A 23207-nucleotide genomic window follows, 5' to 3' on the forward strand; every position below is an offset into this window, starting at 1 on the left:
TTATCCCTTGATCAGCATAGCCTTGGCCTGGAGCTGGACACAGAGTCCTCAGAGGATGAACTAGACATTCCACAGGTCCTAGGAACTTGAGGAGCAGGCAGGGATTCCTGAAACAAGTGCTGAGGACCCCCTTGCAGGGGTTTTGGGGAGAGGCCTACTGAAGAACCCTTGGAGATATCAGAGGAGGAGATGCAACCAGCCATCAAGAAAGCAGGCATAAAAAATAATAATCCAGGAGTAGCCCAAAGAGCAGCAACATAACTGCAGTACCAGAGTCGTTGCTCAGCTCGTGAGGGGTCTGCTCTTGAGCAAAGGGTCTACTTGTGAGTAACTGATCCTTGGAACACCTTTGCTACCAGCAGCTGGAGTTGGCGAGTGGGCTAGGAGCCCAGAGGAAAATATAAGGACCACATTCAATCCATGCATTTAAAACATTATGATGCCACTTTAAACAGTCATGGCTCCACACACACCCCAAGGAATTGTGGGAGCCGTAGTTTGTTAAGGGTCTGAGAGTTGTTAGGAGACTGCCTATTACCCTTGGCAGTGCTACAATTCCCAGAGTTCCCTGGGAAGATGGGTTGGCCCTTAAACAACTCTGGGAACTGTAGCTCTGTGAGAGGGTTTCCTATCAATGCTCAGCACCTTTAACAAGCTACAATTCCCAGGATTTTTTTTGTGGGAAGCCATGGCAGTTTAAAGTGGTATGATCCTGCTTTAAATATGTAATGCAAATGGGGCTTTAATCATGGCCATGAATTTTAGTGGGTCTACTCTGTGTAAGATGCCAACAACAAGGTGGGGGCATTATTGGGTTGCTGTTTTCATTTTGATTATATATTTTGTGGTTTTATATTCTGATTTTGTTCTATGAACTGCCCTGAGCCCTCCGGGTGTAGGGCGGTATATAAATTCAATAAATAATAACTAATAACAATAACAACTCTGAGCACAACCCATAAAACACAAAGCAGAATGTGCTTGCAGGTGTCCCAGTTCCTCTTCCAATCTGGTACTTCATTATCCAAAGTAATCTATCCATTAATTTGTCTTTTATATTTTCTCCCTCTTTTTAATAATGTTATTTATTCATGATACACTCGTGCCATTATCCACAAATCCTATTTATTGCCATATTAATGTTTTATCATTTTCCCTGATTGATTAACATATTAAGGCATCATATTAAGAAATCTATTTTAATTCTCATAAGTTGGTAGATGCACTTTTTGCTTTCGCTGTTAAACTTTTAATGACTTTGTTTTATCACTTTCCTCTATAATGTTCTTGTTCTATCAGATTGCTTATTTTTTTATTTGAAAAAAATAGAGACACCTCTGTATTTGTGCCACTATATTTCACACCATGGAACCACACATGGAAAAGGTTTGCTTTACCTAGGTTCCTGTTTGTAGGCTTCCTTCAGGCACCTGACTGGACACACTGTGAAGAATTAGGATGTTGGACTAGAGGACCCTTTGCTTTGATCTGGTAGGATTCTTCTTATGTTTTAAGAGGACTGAGCGGAAGGAACCAACAGGGGGTCCAACAGTCAACAAGGCAGTTTTTGCATGTGCTGCAGAGTGTAATAAACGAAAATCTGCCCTTTTTCCCTTATGGGGGACACAAGAGCCCTTATAGAGTCCTTTGTAGGTTCCCCATCAGTAGGAGAAAATAACAGAGGCCAACCAGAGAATATTGAGAAGCAAAGCAGCTCGTAAGCCTGATCTTTATTGAAACTGTTGTAACAGGGTGCTCCCCTCACACACAAGAAAGGAGGAGGACCCCAAACAAAGGTGTGCCTGCCCTTATATAGACATTTTAAATTGCCTTCCCTGGTGCTCAAGACCACCCCCAGAAACATCATACCTACATCACAGAAATGGCGGTCTACAACAGAAATCTGAGTGCGTTGTTTATCTCCTGTCTAGCAGGTTACCTGTTAATGGTCACTTGATTGGATACCCTGGAGAGCCTGGCCAGTCTTTTGTAATGACAAATACTGAGCCAGATCACAGGCTCACCCTATTCATACACAGACATACCCTTAAGACTGGATTTGTGAACGAAAAGACAATGGGGAGGCTTTTCCATTTTCCTTCAACCTTGCAGACAAATATTTGAGGTCAATTTGGGAGGGACAAAATGGTTTCAGGACATTGTGACATAAACAGCTACGTATCACATTCCTTGAAACCTAATAAAGTCTTTGACTCATTGTGTGAATGAAAAAACCCCAAAACAAAGCAAAATGGTTTCAGCACTTTTCTGTGGGGTTTCAGACATGTGGTTTATATATGCAGTTATGAATATATATATATATATATATATATATATATATATATATATATAACCTTAATTTTTTTAATTTCACTCTACTCTCCTTTGGACCATATCAGTGAGGCTGAGAGTGGAGTTTTGTTGTCTGGGCAACCCAGGTCCTTCAGTGCCCAGGCTTGTGTCCCAGAGGGGTCACTTCTGTGCTACTAACGCAGCAGTTTTACTTCACCTCCAGAGGCACACTCCATTGTTTCTCAAGACAGGGCCAACAATATCACCTGGGGGGTATGTGTGTGTATAAATATGCCTGTATTAGTGAGCATACAGAAATACATTGCATTAGGAGAAAATGCTTGTGAAAATGTGCATACAGTATTTGTCAAACCTTCATTCAAAAATATGCTGATTAGGGAAAACCCCTGCTAAAAAATGAAAAAAAAAAGATTATTATTTCTTTTCTTTTAAAAAAAAAAAAGGATCTGCAGATTGCTGGGAAATGTGGAGAACTGAATCTTAGATTAGGGAACTGAGAAATGGTGAGAAACCATTTGGCTTTCCCTACCTGTAACAAAGTCTAAGCAGATGCTAACTGAAACAGACACATATTCTCTCCCTGTCCACTTACCTTCCTTTCCTTTCTTTCCCTTGTAGTAAATTTAAGACTGTAAGCTCCCTGGGGCAGGGATCCATATCTCTTGTGCTCTCTAATGCGGCCTATGTGCTGACAGCACTGAGTAAATATGCCGGAAGTGAGTTTCGTTGGCGGGGTGTGTGGAGGGGTGTGTGGAATGCTTCTACAGCGCTGCAAGCTCTCAGCCACTAAGCCACAGTACTACAAGCTTAATCCTATTAAACCCTTGCGCCAAAGGAAATTGCTCCAGGCTAACAGGTTTGCTTTGCTACAATACGCATCTCTGATCACTGAGACAATTTCTGGAGGGCATCAGCACTACTTGAAATTAAGCCTAGTTCAGTGCTTTTTCTGTTGTTTCATGTGAATCAATTCTCACAAGCTTTCTTCTTCTTTTTAAGTGTTATGTTGGGGGTTTTCGACTTCTTGCAAGCCTGCAAACAGTTTATTGCTCTGCAAGCAGGAATTGAGCTGTCATAGATAGTGCTGGTATTTGTATAAGGAAAGATATATAGCCTCCCTTGGCTTGGAAGCTGAGTTCTCTGGCTAGGGGGCCTAGCTGAAGAGAGATAAGGCAAGGGCCTCCTTTTCTTAATGGCCACTAGTTAAGTTAAAACTGAATAAACAAATTAAAAAACCAGCTATTTCCCACCGGGGAAACAAACAGAACTGAAAAAAGAGAAGGCACCGCCATGGCCCGGTGCAGTTCAGTCGTGTTTCATCTGGAACCAAGAGTCTCAAGTTTGCAGAGGAAGGAGAGGATGGTCAAAGTGTGCAGATGTCAACTGAGGTCAACACAAGAACCCCCTGCTGGGTTGGACCCGTGGCCCATCTAGTCCAGCAGCCTGCTCTCAAAGTGGCCAAACAGAAGCCTAGGGGAAGCATTCAAGCAGGGCCAGTTGAAGGTATTTTGCCACCGGAGGCAAAATAGAAAATGGTGCCTCCCTCCCCTGCTGTTGCTGCCTGAGGCAACCGGAGGCAGCCAAGGGAAGCCCGGGTGCACTGAAGGTGGTGGGAGAAAAATAAGGAGGCCCAAGAGAAGCAGGCGGCAGCAGGTCTCCCCTCTCTTCCCAGGAGGTGGCCACAGGTGACAAGCACAAGAGAAGGAATATTTTGCCTCCGGTGGCAAAATACCTTCAACTGGCCCTGCTTGAATGCTTCCCCTAGGCTTCTGTTTGGCCACTTTGAGAGCAGGCTGCTGGACTAGATGGGCCACGGGTCCAACCCAGCAGGGGGTTCTTGTGTTGACCTCAGTTGACATCTGGGTATCTGAAGAAGTGTGCATGCACACGAAAGCTCATACCAAGAAGTAACTTAGTTGGTCTTTAAGGTGCTACTGGAAGGAATTTTTTTATTTTGACTATGGCAGACCAACACGGCTACCTATCTACTACTGGAACAAGAGAAGGAGGCCATCAGTCAGTGGCTGGCAGTGAAATTTTTCATAGGGGAACAGTCAGGGCCAGAGGCATTAGCTTGCGAGAGCAATTGGGGGGTTGACATCATACACATGATGTCATGATGTCCTGACATCACGCATGTGAGCATTGTGCCTCCCTCCCTAAGCTGGGCAGAAGCTTAGGGGCACATTTAGGGAACTGGTCTAGTTCCCCTACTTCATTGTGAGCAGTGCAATGCTATGGAGCATGGCTCTGTCGCCTCTCCCTGCTGCCTGAGGTGGCTAATGAGCAGGCCAGCCCTGACTTGAGCGCAACAGCAACTCTTCCCCACTTGCCATTCTCAGCAACAGGTGTTTAGAAACCTACTGCCTCTGGGGGAACATAGCCATTGATACCCTGGGCAGCGCTTGGGGGAGGGAAGAGAAAGCCACAGAGCCAATCTAAGTTATCTCATGCAAAGAGAACCTGGTGGAGTCCCCTGAGTAAACATCGGTGAGCCCTTGGGGGTCTGCAGGTGCCGTTGAGAACCCCAACTTGGCAGTTATCCATCCAACTTGCTATTGGGGCATGGATAACTGTGGCTAGGGAGCCAGTGTGGTGTAGTGGTTAAGAGTGATAGACTCACAATCTGGGGAACCGGGTTCGTGTCTCCGCTCCTCCACATGCAGCTGCTGGGTGACCTTGGGCCAGTCACACTTCTTTGAAGTCTCTCAGCCCCACTCACCTCACAGAGTGTTTGTTGTGGGGGAGGAAGGGAAAGGAGAATGTTAGCCGCTTTGAGACGCCTTCGGGTAGTGATAAAGCGGGATATCAAATCCAAACTCTTCTACTAGATCATCTCCCTAAGGACACAGAGAGAACCCTGCTAGATCTGGCGAAAGGCCCATCTAGTCCAGCCTCCTGTCATTATGGTGGCCTTCCAGATGTGTGTTAGGAATCCCCCATAAAACAGCACTCTCCCTGCTTTCGATTCCCAGCAACTAGCATTTGGAGGCGGACTGTGTCTTCCCAAAAAGAATTATTGGAGGGAGGGTTTTTTGTTTGTTTTTTACCAGGGAGTGATGTGAAACAGAAGATGGGGACAGCTGGAGCAGATGGCCGTTACATCGAAACGTCTGCTGCCCAAGCTCAGGTTATGGAAACACTGAGAGCCCAGGGAGTGAGTAAGTGCTGGAAGCACAGTCAGAGGGATTTGCAAATAGCCATGTGGCTAATTGATTTGATCTCGGGGCTTGTTGCCTCTTGCCTCCTCCAAACGGTGGTTCTTTAATGAGGCCCGCTGACTAATTGGCACTCGTTAATGGGACCGTGACTGCCAGTTGCTCCAGGCCCTCTTTTGCTGCTCTGCATGATCACGGACGCCTCGCTTATGAATAGGCATCCTTCTGAACATTCCCGCCATACCTGGGGATAACAATTATCCCGAGTTCTCATGCACTGATCAGGCGCTGCCTCTTTACTGTTCTCAGGCCCTGCATAAAAGCATTTCAAAAGGATAGTGCTGAAGCTCAGAACTGAGAATGTCCCACCCTGTTGCTGTGCTTTATTCAAAGGCCTTACCATGTGTGGGGAGAGGGGGGAAGGAGCTCATTGGTAGGGATGGAGAGATCTGTCAACTGTGGTTCTCATGCCCACCCGCCAAAAAAACTTAAATTCTTTACGCTTCCACAGAACTCATAATTATAAAATGTCCTTATGGGAAATCCATCAGTGTTTTGGTTCAAATTTTCCCTACCATACATATTTTTGTATACAGTTTGTTTGTTTATTTTGATTTGTAGACAGCCCTTCCTCTGAAGATCACAGAGTGGTTCATTCACAACATAAAACACAATAATAATTTAAAAAACCTACACAATAATAATACAGTGGTACCTCAGGTTAAGAACTTAATTCATTCTGGAGGTCCGTTCTTAACCTGAAACTGTTCTTAAACTGAGGTACCACTTTAGCTAATGGGGCCTCCCACTGGCACCGCACAATTTCTGTTCTTATCCTGAAGCAAAGTTCTTAGCCCGAGGTACCATTTCTGGGTTAGCGGAGTCTGTAACCTGAAGCGTCTGTAACCCGAGGTACCACTATAAAAACAAACAAACAAACAAACCAATAACAGAAATTGTGCTCCTGTGGCGCGGCAGCAGCAGGAGGCCCCATTAACTAAAGTGGTGCTTCAGGTTAAGAACAATTTCAGGTTAAGAACGGACCTCCGGAACGAATTAAATACTTAACCACTGTATAAATACAAGCTACCACTGTATGTGCGTTCTCCTACACACGAGTCGGTTGGGGTGCTGCTCTGCAAAATTATGAGAAGGGTGAATTTCAACAGATGTTCAGGTTTTTGTTCCAGTATTGGCTCAAGAAATGAGAGTTAGGTAAGGTAAAGGGACCCCTGACCATTAGGTCCAGTTGTGGGGTTGTGGCACTCATCTCGCTTTCTTGGCCGAGGGAGCAGGCATACAGCTTCCGGGTCATGTGGCCAGCATGACTACGCCGCTTCTGGCAAACCAGAGCAGCGCACGGAAACGCTGTTTACCTTCCTGCCGGAGCGGTACCTATTTATCTTCTTGCACTTTGACGTGTTTTCGAACTGCTAGGTGGGCAGGAGCAGGGATCGAACAACAGGAGCTCACCCCGTCACGGGGATTCAAACTGCCGACCTTCTGATCTGCAAGTCCTAGGCTCTGTGGTTTAACCCACAGCGCCACCCACGTCCCTGAGAGTTAGGGAGCGTCTCATTAAAATGCAAACAAACTCAAATGTCTCTCCCCTATTCATCAGGCATAAAGGCTGTGATCTCTTTTCCATATGAACATGAGAAGAGCCCTGCAGGATCAGGCCAATGGCCCATCTAGACCAGCATCCTGTTCTCACGGTGGCCAACCAGATGCCTGTGGGAAACCCACAAGCAGGACCCAAATACCATTCTCCCCTCCAATGGCTTCCAGCAACTGGTATTCAGGAGCATTGCTGCCTCTGACTATGAAGGCAGAGCATAGCCATCGTGACTAGTAGCTATGGATATCCTCTGTGAATTTGTCCAGTCCAACAGTTGCTCCTCCAGATCCTCCCAAAGCCTGGACAACAATGAAGGATGATGGAAATTGCAGTTCAGTAGCATCTGGAAGGCCTCAGGCTCCTGAAAGCCATTAAATTGTTTTAAACTGTTTTTAACCTTGAGTTTTAATGTGGTAACCCACCTTGGGGCTTTGGGTGACGGGTGGGTAAATAATAATAATAATAATAATAATAATAATAATAATAATAATAATAATAATAATAATAATAGGGTTCCTGCTGTGTCTCTGCATGAGTATCCGATCTGAATTTATTTCGACTGATTAGAAAGAGTGAGTTTTATTGATGAAGTTAAAGGAGGTGGTTGCACAGAGTCTGCTTGGAGGGCCGGCAGTTCCCCAGCTCCTAAGTTTGATGGATCAGTGCTTTGAAATTCTGAATAAGGCTGCTGTTTCCTTTGCTCTCAAGCTGTGCCTCGATCATTGCCTCCTGACCAGTAATTGCGTGGGAAAAGAACCTGACATCAACCCCGGGAGAATGGTTGCTATTCCTGTAATTGGGAAGCAGAGCCGTGACTAATGAGTCACCTGGCTCCGAAGGGTGACATCACTTGCCTTGCACCTTTCAGCCCATTATAATAGTTACATAATCGTTTAGGGCAGTCTCCCCGACCAGCAGCAGGAAATGAAGACTGGCCAAAGAGTGTGTAATGGGAGGAGGAGCAGGATCCAAAAGCTGGCATGTGCTCAGATTAACCAAGGCTTGGGAGTAGGATGTCCCCTGATCTTTCGTGATACCTGCTTGCAGAATCGCTGACTCAACCTTCTTGACACTGAGCCACATAAGCAGGAAAAGAATAAAAGGAAAACAAGCCGCCCTTCAAAGTACAAACACACTGGCTTTTCTTTCAAAGCGTTATATAAGAGTTCCTCTGAACATGGGCAGAATGCCTTTCTGAGACATTGTCTGAGACATTGCAGCATATTCTCACATAATTAGGGACCTAGGATTTCCTTCCAGGTGTGTTAGTACAGTGGAGTGCAGGTAATAATAATAATAATAATAATAATAATAATAATAATAATAATAATATATTTATACCCCACCCACCTGGCTGGGCCCACTCTGGGCGGCTTCCAACAAAATATTAAAAATACATTAAAACATCAGTCATTAAAAACTTCCCTAAGCAGGGCTGCCTTCAGATGTCTTCTAAATGTCAGATACTGTACTGTTTATTTCTTTGACATCTGATGGGAGGGCGTTCCACAGGGCATGACAATAAAGCAGTATACAGATTTTAAAAACAGGTTTTAAAAAATGAGATTGATATGCATCTTAATAGGCAGTTTTTCCTTCTCAAAGTAATGCATATTTTGAGCAGTGGATTTTATGTATACTTGAGTTACCTTTTTAGGTCAACTTGCTTTTAACTCCTGATTTTTATTGAAAATCCTGGTGTGTATTTTATGTTTTGTGTAAACTGATTAGCCGTTTCTAATAATTTAAAAAACAAACAGACACGACCTTCAGCTCCAGCATGGCCAGTGATTAAGAAGGATAGTTTTTGTGGTCTAGTTTCCCCGCCCCCATCCCTGAACTTTAGTTTTGTATTTTCAGCAGCTCAGCTATGTCTTTACTGGACTACAGCTCCCATCATTGCTGACTATTGGTTATGTGGGCTGGTGCTGAAGGGGTTTTCCAGCAACATCTGGAGGGTCACAGATCCCCCACCATGGCTTTTGACAAACAGCTGGTTTCCTCTGGCCCACACCAGTTCTGAGCCAGCTGTTAGCCACTGGCTGGAAGGCACACAAGATAACCTCAGTAGATGTTAGCTCAGGCCCAAATAAACTACAATATAAACAAAGGTGTAGTGTCAGATTTCCTTTTCAGATCACATTTATTATTGTTGCTGTTACTATATTTATTAGCTAATAATGGTTTGGAAAAAATATTAACGTGTAGCAGGTAGAGAAAATAAAACAGGACCGAGTAAAATGAATTTATGCAAATCTGAATGAAATTATGTAAAACCTAATTGAATAAAGACGTAAAACGAAATCTGGGATGTCCCTGACAAGGCACAGCAGCCTCTCTTTAAGATCTGTGTTTTCTTTTTAAGAGCTTTCTCCTCTTATCTGTTAAACTGCAGAAAATGCATAGCCTTCACAGTTGAATGTTTATTTTGTCTGCCTGGTAGATAAATTGGAGACTCGTGATCAGATCTCCCCATAAAAATTGTCCTAAGTATTGCTCTCCCAATGCAATATATTCCTCTCACTGTCTTATTGTTGTGTGTGTGTCTGAGCCGAATTTTTGCATTGTGCAATTTTTCTTGTGAAAACTGTGCTTTGTGGAACATGGGGGGGGGGGAGTGCTAAAGTGAAAAGTGCTAAAAGCAGGCATGGATAACTCAAAAAAGTTGGCATTGAAATACAATGCAAAAGTTCTATTCTCCTTATACCAGGATATTGGCAAAGACAGAACCTCAGAGGACGGCTTGAATTAGCCAGACAGTTCAGAGTTTCTTCGCTACATTTCTTCTAAGTGACTGGAAGGAGATCTGTGATGAAAGCCAACTCCTGCTCCTCTTTGGAGACTTCCTTGCCTTGCCTGGTGACGAATCACTCCTGGCATTCCTAGAGTGGCTTCTGTGGGGGAGGCACGTGCCATCGTGTGTGAGATGGATCTGATACTCCCCTCCAGGCAACCAGACCCTGGACCACATCCAGACTTTCCTGCAAATATCATTTGCATATGGATCAGGAGCAGAAAGCCGAAGCATGAACACAGCAGACATGTTTAAAAAGTGCACACACAAGAGTAACTTGTGTCTGTTCTTCCAGCCCCTGATCACAGGAAGCAGAAAACCCTTGGTGCATTAAAACAGCTAACATTCCTTTATTTATTTACTTGCCAGCTTGCTTTATTTTTTATTCAATTGCTTTTTAAATATATGGTTTTATTGATTTGTTAGCAACAGTAAAAAAGTGCAACCAGGACAAAGAATTAAAAATTTAAACCACACAGCCCGGTAGGACAAAAGGACACATATGCAGCTCAGCTCCAAAGGGATAACGAAGCAGTACCTCATACGAAGGTTCCCTTTGCAAATAATAAAGATATATCAGAAGTATTCTCCACCTGCAGATTCTATCATTATTGAAAACAGAGGTTCTATATCATCTTAAATGAGCCAGACAGTTGCATATACTGGTGGGACTGAACTGGGTTTGTTTACAACCATTTTACACTTTCAAGCTCTGGAAAGTGGGGTGCGGGGGGAGGGAGAAAAAACGTAGCCTAGATCTTCACCTTGGGTTAAACAAATGTGTCCCCAACTGATTTTGCCAAACCTGTGCCGATACAGATGCCATTTGGAACAAGCTCTGCGCCAACACTCTTTGGATGGAGGAATCCAAAAGACTCCAACTTGATCCGCAGGACCGTCCCAGTACACGCCCCCCATCTCGGCCAGGGAAGAAGGGGGTGAGTGAAGATTGATATCAAGAACGAGCTGGGAGTGAAGATATACAGTGGTACCTCGGGTTAAGTACTTAATTCATTCCGGAGGTCCGTTCTTAACCTGAAACTGTTCTTAACCTGAAGACCACTTTAGCTAATGGGGCCTCCTGCTGCCGCTGTGCCGCCGGAGCACAATTTCTGTTCTTATCCTGAAGCAAAGTTCTTAACCTGAAGCACTATTTCTGGGTTAGCGGAGTCAGTAACCTGAAACGTATGTAACCTGAAGCGTATGTAACCTGAGGTACCACTGTACATTGGGAACAAGGTGAAGAATCAGAACAACCTTACTGAAGTAGAAATCAAAGGCCATCGCAGGAGGAAAAGGGGCCTGCTCTGAATCATGGCAGGTGGGTGCAGAGCGAAGAAGAGGAAGATGAAGAAGAGGAAGAAGAGGAGGAGGAGGAGGAGTTTGGACTTGATATCCAGCCTTTCACTTCCCTTAAGGAGTCTCAAAGCGGCTAACAATCTCCTTTCCTCCCCCCCCCCCAAGAGACACCCAAAGGTCCACCCCCGCCATTTCCTTCCTAGGGGTGGGTGGAGAGCAGCAGCTCCTCATATTTGCCAAGACACCACTATAGAGGCAGCTTATAAATACATCATCATCATCATTAGGGATGCTTAGGAGGCAGCAGATCTGGCATTCAAGGCGTGTTTCTGTCACAGCAGCATCAGCTTGCCTCATGGGTGGGGCGGCCCTGTTGTTTTGCTGCTGAGACCCTGAGAAACAACAGGGGGGGCTGTTCTCCCCCTTCCTCTCCACTCTCCCTGCTCTTTCCCTCCATGGTCCCTGATGTGGTTCAGAGTGAGAAGGAAAGAAGCAAAGGGGAGAGCCCCCCCCCACACTTTTTTGCTCAAATGCTTGTGTCTTCATTTCCCATCCTGTGTGTGGGGAAAAATGAATACGAGGCAGAGCAATGGAAAGCAGGATGAGAGAGGATAATTGAAGGGCCAGGTGAGATTTAAGCTCCAGGCTGCTTGCCGCGTAAACTGTAATCTGTAGCAGGGGATGGGGAACATGTGGCCCCGCGGGTGCTATTAGACTACAGTTCCCATCAGCCTCAGCCAGCAAGGCCAATTATCAGGGACCAAGTTCTCCTCCATCCCTGATCCATAAATTTTCAGTGGCTCAGTAATACCAACTGCACAGTCCCTGCTTGTCTCCATCAGCCACGGAGGACCAGAATCAAGTGCTAAGAGCATGGGGAGGCAAACTAAGGCCCGGGGGCCGGATCCGGCCCAATCACCTTCTAAATCCAGCCCACAGATGATCCGAGAATCAGTGTGTTTTCACATGAGTAGAATGCTTTTACAGTGGTACCTCGGGTTATAGACGCTTCAGGTTACAGACTCCGCTAAACCAGAAATAGTACCTCGGGTTAAGAACTTTGCTTCAGGATGAGAACAGAAATTGCGCAGCAGTGGGAGCAGGAGGCCCCATTAGCTAAAGCGGTACCTCAGGTTAAGAACAGTTTCAGGTTAAGAACGGACCTCCAGAACGAATTAAGTTCTTAATCCAAGGTACCACTGTATTTAATATGCATCTCTGGGTTATTTGTGGGGCATAGAAATTCGTTCATTTCCCCCTAAAAAATATAGTCCGGCCCCCCACAAGGTCTGAGGGACAGTGGACCGGCCTCCTGCTGAAAAAGTTTGCTGACCTCTGGCTAAGAGGAATCACCAAGTTAGGATCACCTGCACAAACCCTCCTTATTAATTTAGCATCCGGTGCAGCCTTGTCTGAAAGGCACGAAGATTTTCATACAAAATGCAGATGACACCACCAGGCAGAAATATATACATGAGGCTGTGTTTTGTGTTTTTTTTCCATGTCATTTGCAAAGACCGCTGCTCCATGTGCCTATTATGTGCATCAGCAAAGGGGAGAGATTTTTTAACAGCTATTGTAAGCGTAAAGCACTTGAGCAGAGTCTTCCCTTTCTTCTCCTCCACAATTAATAGAAGAACTCTCAGGGTGCTTTCCTGCAGTGGATGTCAGAAGAGTTCTCGAAGGGATGCCTTTTGTGAAATTTGTGCAACATAATATATGTGCATGAAGGGTGGAAAGTAGCAAAGCAAGATACTTTGCTACAAAAAGGTGGCACCTACAACTTCAAAGGGACGCAGGTGGTGCTGTGGGTTAAACCACAGAGCCTAGGACTTGCTGATAAGAAGGTCGGCGGTTCGAATCCCCGCGACGGGGTGAGCTTCCGTTGCTCAGCCCCTGCTCCTAGCAGTTCGAAAGCACGTCAAGTGCAAGTAGATAAATAGGTACCTCTCCGGCGGGAAGGTAAACAGAGTTTCCATGTGCTGCTCTGGTTTGCCATGCTGGCCACATGACCCGGAAGCTGTACCCCGGCTCCCTCAGCCAATAAAGCAAAATGAGTGCTGCAACCCCAGAGTCGGCCACGACTGGACCTAATGGCCAGGGGTCCCTTTACCTTTTTACAACTTCAAAAGATTCTGTGGAATAAGGGAACGTAAGATGATACTATTTAAAAAGGTTAAAAAAAGAGAAATCACTTTTTTTAAAATTACAAGTTTCTAGCACTTAAGGGCTGCAAAAATATGCTGGCAAAGCAAAAAAACCTGAAACTGTAGTTCTATGGTATAGCACACATTTTGCCCTAGGGTCAATGCTGAGCATCTCCTCCTAAGATAGATCAGGTAAGCAGGTGAGAGAAAAGACTTTTCTTTGCCTGAGATCTTGGATCGCTGCTGCCAGTCAGAACAGACAGTACTGAGCTGGGTGGTCTAGTGGTTCTGGGTCCACAGACAAACTGCAGGAATGAGGAACGGCTTGTGACAGCTTTGTTCTTCCCAGCCTCTAAGACAAACTTGTGCAGCAACTTTGGAACTGCCTGGCTCATGTGACCTTAGGGCAAATCCTCATATTGCCAGCTCCTTAATGCTAAGGGGTTATCTTTAAATTATAAACTTTCTCATGACAGGTGGACAAACAGACGAGCCCTTAAGTCAGCTTGGTGTGTTCCTAAGCCAGAAAGAACAGAGGATAGAGAGGGGTGTGTGGATGTGTGTAGAAACTAGCCTAAATAAAAATAAAGGTAAAGTTTACCTTTATTGTTCCACTCCCTTTTGCCTCTGGCTCTACTCAGCACCACCCAGAGTGGCTGGAGAAGCCCAGCCAGATGGGCAGGGTATAAATAATCAATTATTCTTATTCTTATTCTTATTCTTATTTATTACTACTACTACCTAGAAAGGAATGTGGCTGTCTAGCTAGAAACAGTTCCCCATCCCTGCTCTAGATCAGCAGACCAAGTGTCCCCATTTTCCAGGGACAGTTTCAGATTTCCAGAAGCCGTCACAGTTTCTGATTTGATCCTGGAATGTCCCACTTTGCCTTAGGACGTCCTTATGTTCATCAGAGAAATGTTGGAGGGTATTGAGTTGGGCGAACTCTGAGCCAAGGAGATAAGTAACTATATAACCTTCAGAAGGCATCTGAAGGCAGCCCTGTATAGGGGAATATTTTAATGCTGAATGCTTTATTGTGTTTTTATATCTGTTGGAAGCTGCCCAGAGTGGCTGGGACAACCCAGTTAGATGGGTGGGGAATAATAATAAGATGATTATTACTACTACTATTACAGTGGTACCTCCGGTTACATACGCTTCAGGTTACAGACTCCGCTAACCCAGAAATAGTACCTCGGGTTAAGAACTTTGCTTCAGGATGAAAGCAGAAATTGTGCTCTGGCAGCGTGGCAGCAGCAGGAGTTCCCATTAGCTAAAGTGGTGCTTCAGGTTAAGAACAGTTTCAGGTTAAGAACGAACCTCCGGAACGAATTAAGTACTTAACCCGAGGTACCACTGTATTATGGAATAGGATGTCACTATTTTCATCAGAGAAATGTTGGAGGGTATGGATTGGTATTTTAACGAATATTTTATACATTTCATGTAAACTGCCGTGAGGTTTTTGTTGATTAACATAAACCTTTCTAAATGAAAAGGCGCAAAGTTCTCTTTTCTTTCTAAATGGTGGCATAGACACAACAGATCTAACTCTGGGCCTGAAAGCACCAGAAAATATATATGCCAGAGGTCTATTGCCTTCGCTGAGCCGCTTGAAACCAGAACAAGAAATTATTTCCTTTGCCAGATCTCCAAAAGGACAAAACTTCCACGAAGTGGGCAAGGCTCTCGGGAACTTTGATTCTTCTGTTCAGAAGCTGCTCCAGCCGGTCCTGTTTGTCAACACTGGAAGCCCCGCCCTCTGGGTGAAGCCGGCCAATGACAACGCAGGCCTTGCCTGACAATCAGGAGAGACAGGTAATGCTGATCAGGTAAGTCATCCTGCTAGACCAGAAGGTATAAAAGACACCTGAGTGATTGGCCCAGTGGCCAGTAGTGTGGATGGTGTCCTTTGAGAAGGCACCAGGACAAGTTAAGAGCAGTGTATTGGGAAGGTTTATATCAGGGAAGCATACCAGCATGCCGTGAAGAGGAACAGAACTACTTCAAAGATTTTGCACACTCAGACAGGTAAGTTGATGTTTTCTTTTCTCCTAACTTCTGGGTCAGCAGAAAAGACCAAACCAACTTCAAGGTTGCCATGGGAACTTTTAGGGCCAGAGGAGGGGGACCCCCCCCAAAAAAAATCCAAATGGTTCCCCTTCTCCTGGTAATTTATGGGGCCCAATCCACCGGAAGAAAAACTTCATCACATCCCAGTTCTGCCACAGAGTTTTTAAAGTAGCTTTTGGTGCATTGCCGTTCTTCAGCCTGCACCCAGAATTAAGGTTATTATCTAATAATATCCTCAACAGAACTGATGCAAAGTTGTGCAAGAAAGAGCCTGCGATTGGTAATGTTTTCTGCGGTGGATGGGGCAAAGGGCTTGAGCTTAAGTAATGAACGGAACCAAGAGAGATGTGTGGGGCTTTGAAATTTTGTTTTCCTAACGGTGAACACTTTCCTGAGGCAACCGGGCCTCTCTTGGGAGCGAGGGTGTGGAATGCAAATTCCTGCGTAGTTTTGCAAAGCAGATAAGATAAAACCACTCCCGGGAGAAGTATAATTTCTGGAAAGGCCTCGGGGGCAGCAACCCAAAAGATACCTCTGAGTGTTGGGCTTTCGGTGACTCCACCTCCTGACACTTTTGTGACAAACATCCTGCCATCATCCCAAGTGTGGCAATTGAGTGACATCAGAAGGAGAGAGGAGGATGTTGATGCAGGGAGGCGATGGGTCCATTCAATGGCAAACTACCTGCCAGACTGAGGCAGGCCAACAGACGCCTGCCGTGGAGAAGGAATGAAAATGACACATTGAAGATGAAATTGACACATCAGGCACAGGATAGGGGGGGAGGGGGGGATATCTTTCGTATTTCATAGGCCTGTCATTCAAAGGAAGATTTATTTTCAAGGAGGGCAGTAGTGAACTCTCAGAGCATCTGCTTTGCATGCAGAAGAGCTTAAGGCCAGAAAATTGGTGTGTGTGTGTGTGTGTGGTGTGTTCATCTCCCAAACTGGTATTTCATGTTCTCATTTTGTATATTTATGTTGTGAACTGCCCTGTGATCTTCGGATGAAGAGTGGTGTACAAATATAATACTGTCAATAATAGAAAGGTGGTCTCAGATTCTCCAAGCAGGTCTGGGAAAGACTCCCTGCCTAAATCCCTGGAAAGCAACTGCCAGTCAGTGCAGGCAATACCAACCTAGGTGGGCTTTGTAAAGGGAAAGAACACAGGAAGCTGCCTTATAGACTGTCTTCCACCCACCTGCTTTCCAGCGTAGATTAAAACGAACCCTGTCCTTGGATAGCAGCCATAGCTTTCAATGCAGATGTTTTGTTGAGAGTGCAGAGCAGTGTCTTGCAAACCTGGGTCTCCAGCTGCAAGTCCCATCATCCCTGACCACTGGTTCTGCTAGCGAGGGATGCTGGGAGTTGTAGTCCAACGACAGCTGGAGATCCGAGTTTGGGAAACAGTGGTACAGAGGGACAACGAAGGGACTGGTGGGAGGTTCTGTCCACCTGTCAAAATGTCCATCCCTGCAATACGGATTTGAAGTGGGGCCAGCAGGGGCCAACTGCTTCCACACAGCAGTTTTATTTATTGCATTTATTTGTTTTACTTATTAAATTTATATCCCTGACTTCCACCCAAAGGAGTTGAGGGCGGCAAGGTTTTGGGGGACTCGGCGCTGTTCCTGCATGCAGGCTCTGTGCTGCGTCCACACAGTGAAGTCCTCATAGGCGTACAATCAGATTCTGCCCCCCTCCATTTAATGCAGTTGTTGCCATTTCCCTATATCAGATCCTCAGCAGAAATGGTAAACTGTTGTTGAGCGAGTGCCCTGCTCCTAATCCCACTCCTAATCCAACATGCTCACCAGTCTGGTTTTCTGGGTGTCTGGTGCATGGAGTTTGCAAAACTGGTTCACAGTCTGTTCCGATCATTCCCAAACTTATTGCTGGGTCCTCCACAAGCAAAACAAACACATGCTGTGACTTGGAGCACCCACCCATACTGGGAGTTTCCCTGTTGCTTCCCTTTGTGATTCACTGCTCTGAGATTGCCTCTTTCCAATTCTGCTCGCGTGGGGCCACAGCTGATTCTGTCACATGCCTCTGCACTGAGCATGAGATCCATGCACTAATCCCGAGTTCAGAGTTGCAACTTGATCGCGTGCCCTCGGAGAAGGCTCCCTGCTGCATCTCTGTATGAGTCACCTAACTGGGCGTGAATTACTGATTAGGCTGAGTCAAGCCTGATGTATTGATTCATGCAGACGCATGATGGATGAGCTTCTCCAGGATAAATTCTCATTTGTTGCACATCATTTAAAGACATCTGACAGAATCAATATGGTGTCGAGGTAGGAATAGGTGAATCCAGGTTCAAATCTTCACACGGCTGTAAAATTCACCTACCTCACATAATTGTTGCATTGAATAAAATGGGAATACTTGATGGTCACAAGTCCCATTCATTTACCTCTGTCTCCAGTGTTTAGTAATTGGAGGTACTCTGCCTTGAAGCTGGGTCAGGCCAAAGACCCATCTAGTCCAGCATCCTGTTTGCACAGTGGCCAACCAGATGCCTCAATGGGAAAGCTGCAGGCAGGATCCGAGCAACTCTGCCATCAAGCTTTTAGCCCAAATCTGCCAAGTTACTTAATGCGGGCTAGACTTGAGTGCGTAGGAGTCCTTGCTATTGCTTCTGGGTAAGGTAAAACCTGCCATGCCAGGGGCTATAGTGGCATCTTCTTCCAGGAATTGGCATGTGACTGAGGCACATGAAAAGGCAGAAGCAAACGGGTGCAGATTAATTAACCTGGAGCCGCAGCAGGCAGCACATTTTGCTTCCATTGAATTGGGGTGACTCAATCCTCCTGGTTGAATTTGAATTATTCCCAGCTCAGCCTAGCCTCAAAAACAGGTTGAGCTAGTTCCATGAGTACTGTAGATGGGAATTAGTGTTCCTCGCTTCAGGGCTCTGAGCATCTCACCTGATCGCAGGGAGCCTGTCCCATTAGACACCTCATTGGATGTTTTTAAAACACAGCCTAATTCTTCCAGATGTCTAAAGAGGACTAGTTGCTGTGACTTGGCACAAGCTTTGTTTAAAGTTTCCTGGATTTGCACAGGGCAAGGCGAGTGTGGGAGCAGGCAAGAGGTACAAGCGAGGAGACCTGGGTTCCAATGAAGCTGCCAGGTGACCTTTGGCCAATCAGAATCTCCCAGCCTTCCATGCTTTGCAGGGTTGCTGTGAGGATAAAAAGGTGGGGAAGGGGGAAACAGAACTATATCGCTCAGCCACAGCTCCATGGAGGAAAGACAGCATAAAAACAGCCAGGTAGATCTTCTGAATGCAAAAGAAAAAGAATTTAATTATTAGTAAGGATAGGGGCCCTCCGGATATTGCTGAACTACAACTCTCATCAGCCCCAGCAAGCTTGGCAGGTGGGAGTTGTAGTTCAGCAACATATGCAGCCTAAGTTTGAGTTAGAATTGTTGCAAGAATTTGATTGTCATTAATTCCCACGTTCCTTTCTGGCCTTCTAGGAAGTGAGATTTAAACGACTCTAGGAGGAAGCCCTCCCAAACCAGACCTTTGGCCCGTCTAGCTCATTGATGCCTACACTGACTGGCAGCAGCTTTCCAGGGTTTCAGGCAGGGGATATTCCCAGCCTCTACCTGGGATTGAACTTCTGCATGCAAAGCAGATGCTCTGCCACCCAGCCATGGTCTTTCCCCAGGAAAGGACCATAGTCTCATCTGACTTCCTTTTTGGAAGTGCCTAACCCTACAGCTTTATTACACCAGGCTTCTAGGAACTGGACTGTTGTCAGATGACACCCTTTTAACATTTTGTTGGAAACGGAAAAGTGTGTGTGTGTGTATGTGACAGAAGCTGGTTACGTTAAGACACAGTCATAATCTTGCCTACGCAAACTCCCAGCCTATTAAATAAGGTTTCATTTGGCCATAAACTAGCGGACGGGGACGGGCTTGCCAGAACTGGGGCTAAGAGAGCACAAGCAAAACCCTTCCTGTCCCTTAGGATGAGATGAGAACCTTCCCCAAAGTGCATTGAACTACAACTCCCAGAAGTTCCAGGCAGCACAGAGATGGGCAAGTCCACAACCAGGGCCAGCTGTTGTTTCAAAGACAGAAAATGCCAGGCCCCCACACCCTATTGACTTCTTCTAGCCGGTGATCCCTGCTGAGCTGGCCACTGCAGTACCAGCCTCCACCCACTAGTGGCGCTGTAAACACCACAGGGATCTGTTGTGGCTTGCAAACTATGGGTTCAAGACCCACCGTGTGCCTTCCTGCCCACCTAAATAGTTGAGACCTGTGTTTAGCTCTCTGGTGCTAGTACTTACTTCCAGCTCTGAATGGACTTGTCTGTCTGTCTTAGGCTCTTGCACAAGCTGCCCGTCGCCACTTCCTCCTCCTCCTCCACCACCGAGCAGGCTAGATAGCCAACCTTAGAGAGATCCCTTGTGGATTTCATGGAGACGGCAACACTTCTCTCTTCTCAGCTTAGGAGAAGCACCGGCTGGGGTATGTTTTTACACTTTTCTATCGGTGGCTGTGCCCCTGGTGGCTGGTGGCTGCTGGAACTGGCAGGGCAGAAGGTGAGGAGGCCAGCAGTGGATGGAGCCAGAGCCAAGGTCAGGCAGAGTCACCCCTGTCCGGCTAGAAGGAAGAAGGCAGGCAGGCGAGGGACTGGCTGAGGTTGGTTGTAGCAGTGCTTATGGGTGGAGGAACTGTGTGTGTGTGTACATAGATCCCCAGCAATTGGTATTCAGAGGTATATAGATGCAGCCTCCTCAGTCTGTAGCTGTTGATAGATGCTCTCTTCTGCCAATTAGTCTAATTCCTTTCAGGAAAGCTAGTAATACTTGTCCTAAAACTGGGTTGGAGTATCAAGTCATTTCCATTACGGATATTTATGGGGAATGTCAGTCTGGGGGGCCACATGTGGACCTCCAGGCCCCTCTGTGTGGCCCTTGCAACTTTCCCCCAGGCTACCCGTCACCCCACCCTGCTTCAAACCCGCCTTGAGTGCTTTTGTGTGGCTGGTTTGTACCCTTGCGCTTTGCCATTGCTTCTTGCTTGCCTGAGGACAGAGAGGAGTGTGTTTGTGTAGAAACTAGCCTACTGTACATAGCTAAAATTTGCATGTGCTCCCCCCCCCCCCGCAACAGGGAATGCAAGCCCACGTAGCTATCCCATTTTGGTTCTTCCTTGTCTTGGCTTCCCTTAATACAGATTCTCTCTCTCTCTGCAGATTCCGTCATGTCCTGCTTCTCCCACGTGTGGCACACGGAAGTGCCCAACTCTCCTCCCACCAGCCCCACCAGCCCCGTCCCGGCTGCCCCGCACGAGATCCCTGTCCCCCTCAGCCCCATCGTGATCACGTCTCCCGCCTCGGAAGGCCGCCCCCGCGTGTGCTCGCCGGTGTGCTCTCCCACCTCCGGGAAGGTTCGGCTGGGCTCCCCCACCTCGCCACAGCCGGGTTCCCCCATCGAGTGCTCCATCTGCTTCAACACCTATGACAACCTCTTCAAGACGCCCAAGGTCCTCCAGTGCCAACACACCTTCTGCCTGGAGTGCCTGGCCCGCCTGACCGCCACCCTCCCCCCTCACCGAGTCGAGGACCAGCTCCCCTGCCCCTTCTGCCGCCAGATCACCGAGATCCCTCTGGAAGGGCCTCCGGGCCTCCAGACGAGCAAGGAACTCTTGGCCACCCTGCCTCCCGAGCTACAGAAGGAGAAAATGATCTGGATGGAGGGCACCCGCCTCTGCTGCAGGCAGTCGTCCGACCCGGAGAGCGCTGAGCCCTGCATCAGCATCGACGTCGCCCCCAGCAAACCCGAAATCCCTGTGGTGCCCCCCGAGAGCTTCATGAGCAGGCTAGCCCGCTGCGACATGTGCGATGACTGGAAGCGCATCATGCTGCTCTCGGCCTTGATCATCATTCTCTTCTGCATCATCCTGTGGCCGGTCCAGTGCGCCCTGAAGACGGGCAACCTCCGCTGCTTCACCAGGACTTACACGCTGAGCAGGCCACACTATGTGCCACCGCCTCCGACCACCACCCCAGCGCCAACGATGAGCGACATTCTTGACCTGCTAGGGTGAGCCCCAGAGAGGGAGGGACTGTGTTTCAGTGGGCAGAGCACATATTTTGCACGCAGGAGGTACGTATTTTGTACCTCCAAGTTGAACAAAATTCTCTTGGCCTGAGACTGTCACAGCGGACAACTCTAGACTCTAGGTGGTCCAACAGTCTGGCTTTCTGAGTTGGGACATCAGTGCTTTCTGCTCTCTCGACATGCTCTTTTTAGGAACCTCTGGAAACGTTTAAATAAAGACATTGCCGTTCCATACACCCTGTGGGTTCTGCTGTGTTAACCCAGATTGTGACTCCCATGGCAATGCAGAGAGCAGAGGTGAACCTTTTTGCAAGGTCAACACCTGCTGCTCTGAAGGATGCCCACCAAAGAGTTACCTGGAATGATGCTTCCCCACACGCCTATCAGACCAGCAGAAATAAGAGGCCAACTGTTCAAAAATGTGCAGTGTTGTCCCCTGGGCCCATTACATATGAAAGGACAATGGAAAAAAGGACTTTTCCCCAGAGACTGACTCCCTTCACCAACAGCTTGAATGAAGCCTATGCGCAATTATATCTTGGAGTGGGAAGAGAACGTATTTAATTTTATATGTGTTATTAAACATTTCAATTTTATATAGATGGTGTGTGGTATTCTACAAATATGGCAGTTTCTTTAAATTGACTTAAATATGTGTCGGTGTTTTGCAGGATTTCCCCCCCCCCCCGAAGGGTGGGTAGCAGTGCGCAATTGAAAGAGAGAGAAAACAAGCAGAGAATGGCTTTTAAAGAGGACTAGGTTAAGAGGGGCTACCTGCACTTGTGGCCTTCCCATTGGGGGCATATGATTGGCTGCTGTGAGAACAGGAGGCTAGACTAGATGGCCACGCTTTGGCCTGATCCAGCAGGGCTCATCTTACGAGATGGGTGTCAATGAGGTTCCTTCGTGGTTTATCACTGGTATGACTAGCCTAGGAGAATGCACCATGAATACACTGTACAACACACACACACACAAACACACTGCAAATCCTTTGCCACACGCAGAAGGTTCCACAGCAAGCGACTAACTTTCGTAAAGATTTTCTAGAAGAACGAACTTTTAAAAACCCATGGTTTGATTAAACAATCCCTCCCTCTCAACCATCACCACCCAGTGGGTTCTCAAGCCTGATCTGTATTGAGTCATCAGCAAACAAATCACGACCCTTTAAGCTAGCAGTGGTCATTTTTCCCAACTCTGTTTTAAGCACACAGAAACAAAATGCACCAGCAAGACATTGCAGCTCTGAAGCAACTTGCAGAGACTCCCCCCTAACCTTTTCCGAAGGCAGGGAAACATGGTGTCTTGCAAATGCTGTGACATTTATGTTAGAATTCCTGCTCTGTGATTGCAGTCATGGGATTGTTGTCTTTCACATGGCGGTCCTACCCGAGAGTAGGACGAGCTCCTGACAACTTGCACCCATTAAGTGTTTGTTTACAGCTTTCAGCATGGCCCCTTTGTTTATTGCCAGCGTTCAAGGTTTAATTTGGAAGTTTCTCACCTCGAGACTACTCTTTTTAAAAAGACAACTTCTACTAAGATAGGGTTGCCATATCTTGAAGAGCAAGAAAAAAATAGGTCAGGGCCCGAGCTGCTGGTAGCCCAAGATGGGGTCAGTGGTCAAGAGGGCTGGTGTGATTTAAGAGTCCAGCAAAATCTGGAATGCCACAGATCTTAACCATCCCTGGTGTGGAAAAAAGGTACC

At 46.6% G+C, this 23207-nt stretch overlaps 1 protein-coding gene across 3 annotated transcripts; it reads left to right on the top strand.

The window, feature by feature from the left end:
* Window positions 1–14606: 14606 nt before the first annotated feature.
* On the top strand, window positions 14607–22092 carry RNF223 (ring finger protein 223). 3 transcript variants are annotated; one of them, XM_081201683.1, is made up of 3 exons: window positions 14607–15150; window positions 19753–19898; window positions 20629–22092. In XM_081201683.1, the coding sequence occupies exons 2-3, from the start codon at window positions 19847–19849 to the stop codon at window positions 21480–21482; spliced, it is 906 nt and encodes a 301-aa protein (XP_081057809.1). In that variant the 5' UTR covers window positions 14607–15150; window positions 19753–19846; the 3' UTR covers window positions 21483–22092. The 3 variants fall into 3 exon arrangements, with proteins under 3 accessions (XP_081057809.1, XP_081057808.1, XP_081057810.1); XM_081201682.1 differs by lacking the exon at window positions 14607–15150 and adding an exon at window positions 15163–15363; XM_081201684.1 differs by lacking the exons at window positions 14607–15150; window positions 19753–19898 and adding an exon at window positions 15163–15363.
* Window positions 22093–23207: the final 1115 nt, after the last annotated feature.

Source organism: Podarcis bocagei, assembly GCF_964188305.1.
Source record: "Podarcis bocagei genome assembly, chromosome: 7".
Classification (NCBI taxonomy): Eukaryota; Metazoa; Chordata; class Lepidosauria; order Squamata; family Lacertidae; genus Podarcis; species Podarcis bocagei.

Bases quoted from the DNA above. Each gene is read 5' to 3' on its own strand.
- RNF223 (XM_081201683.1), top strand. From the start codon at position 19,847: ATGGAGACGGCAACACTTCTCTCTTCTCAGCTTAGGAGAAGCACCGGC. The intron at 19,899-20,628 runs GTATGTTTTTAC...CTCTCTCTGCAG, and splicing joins TAGGAGAAGCACCGGCTGGG to ATTCCGTCATGTCCTGCTTC.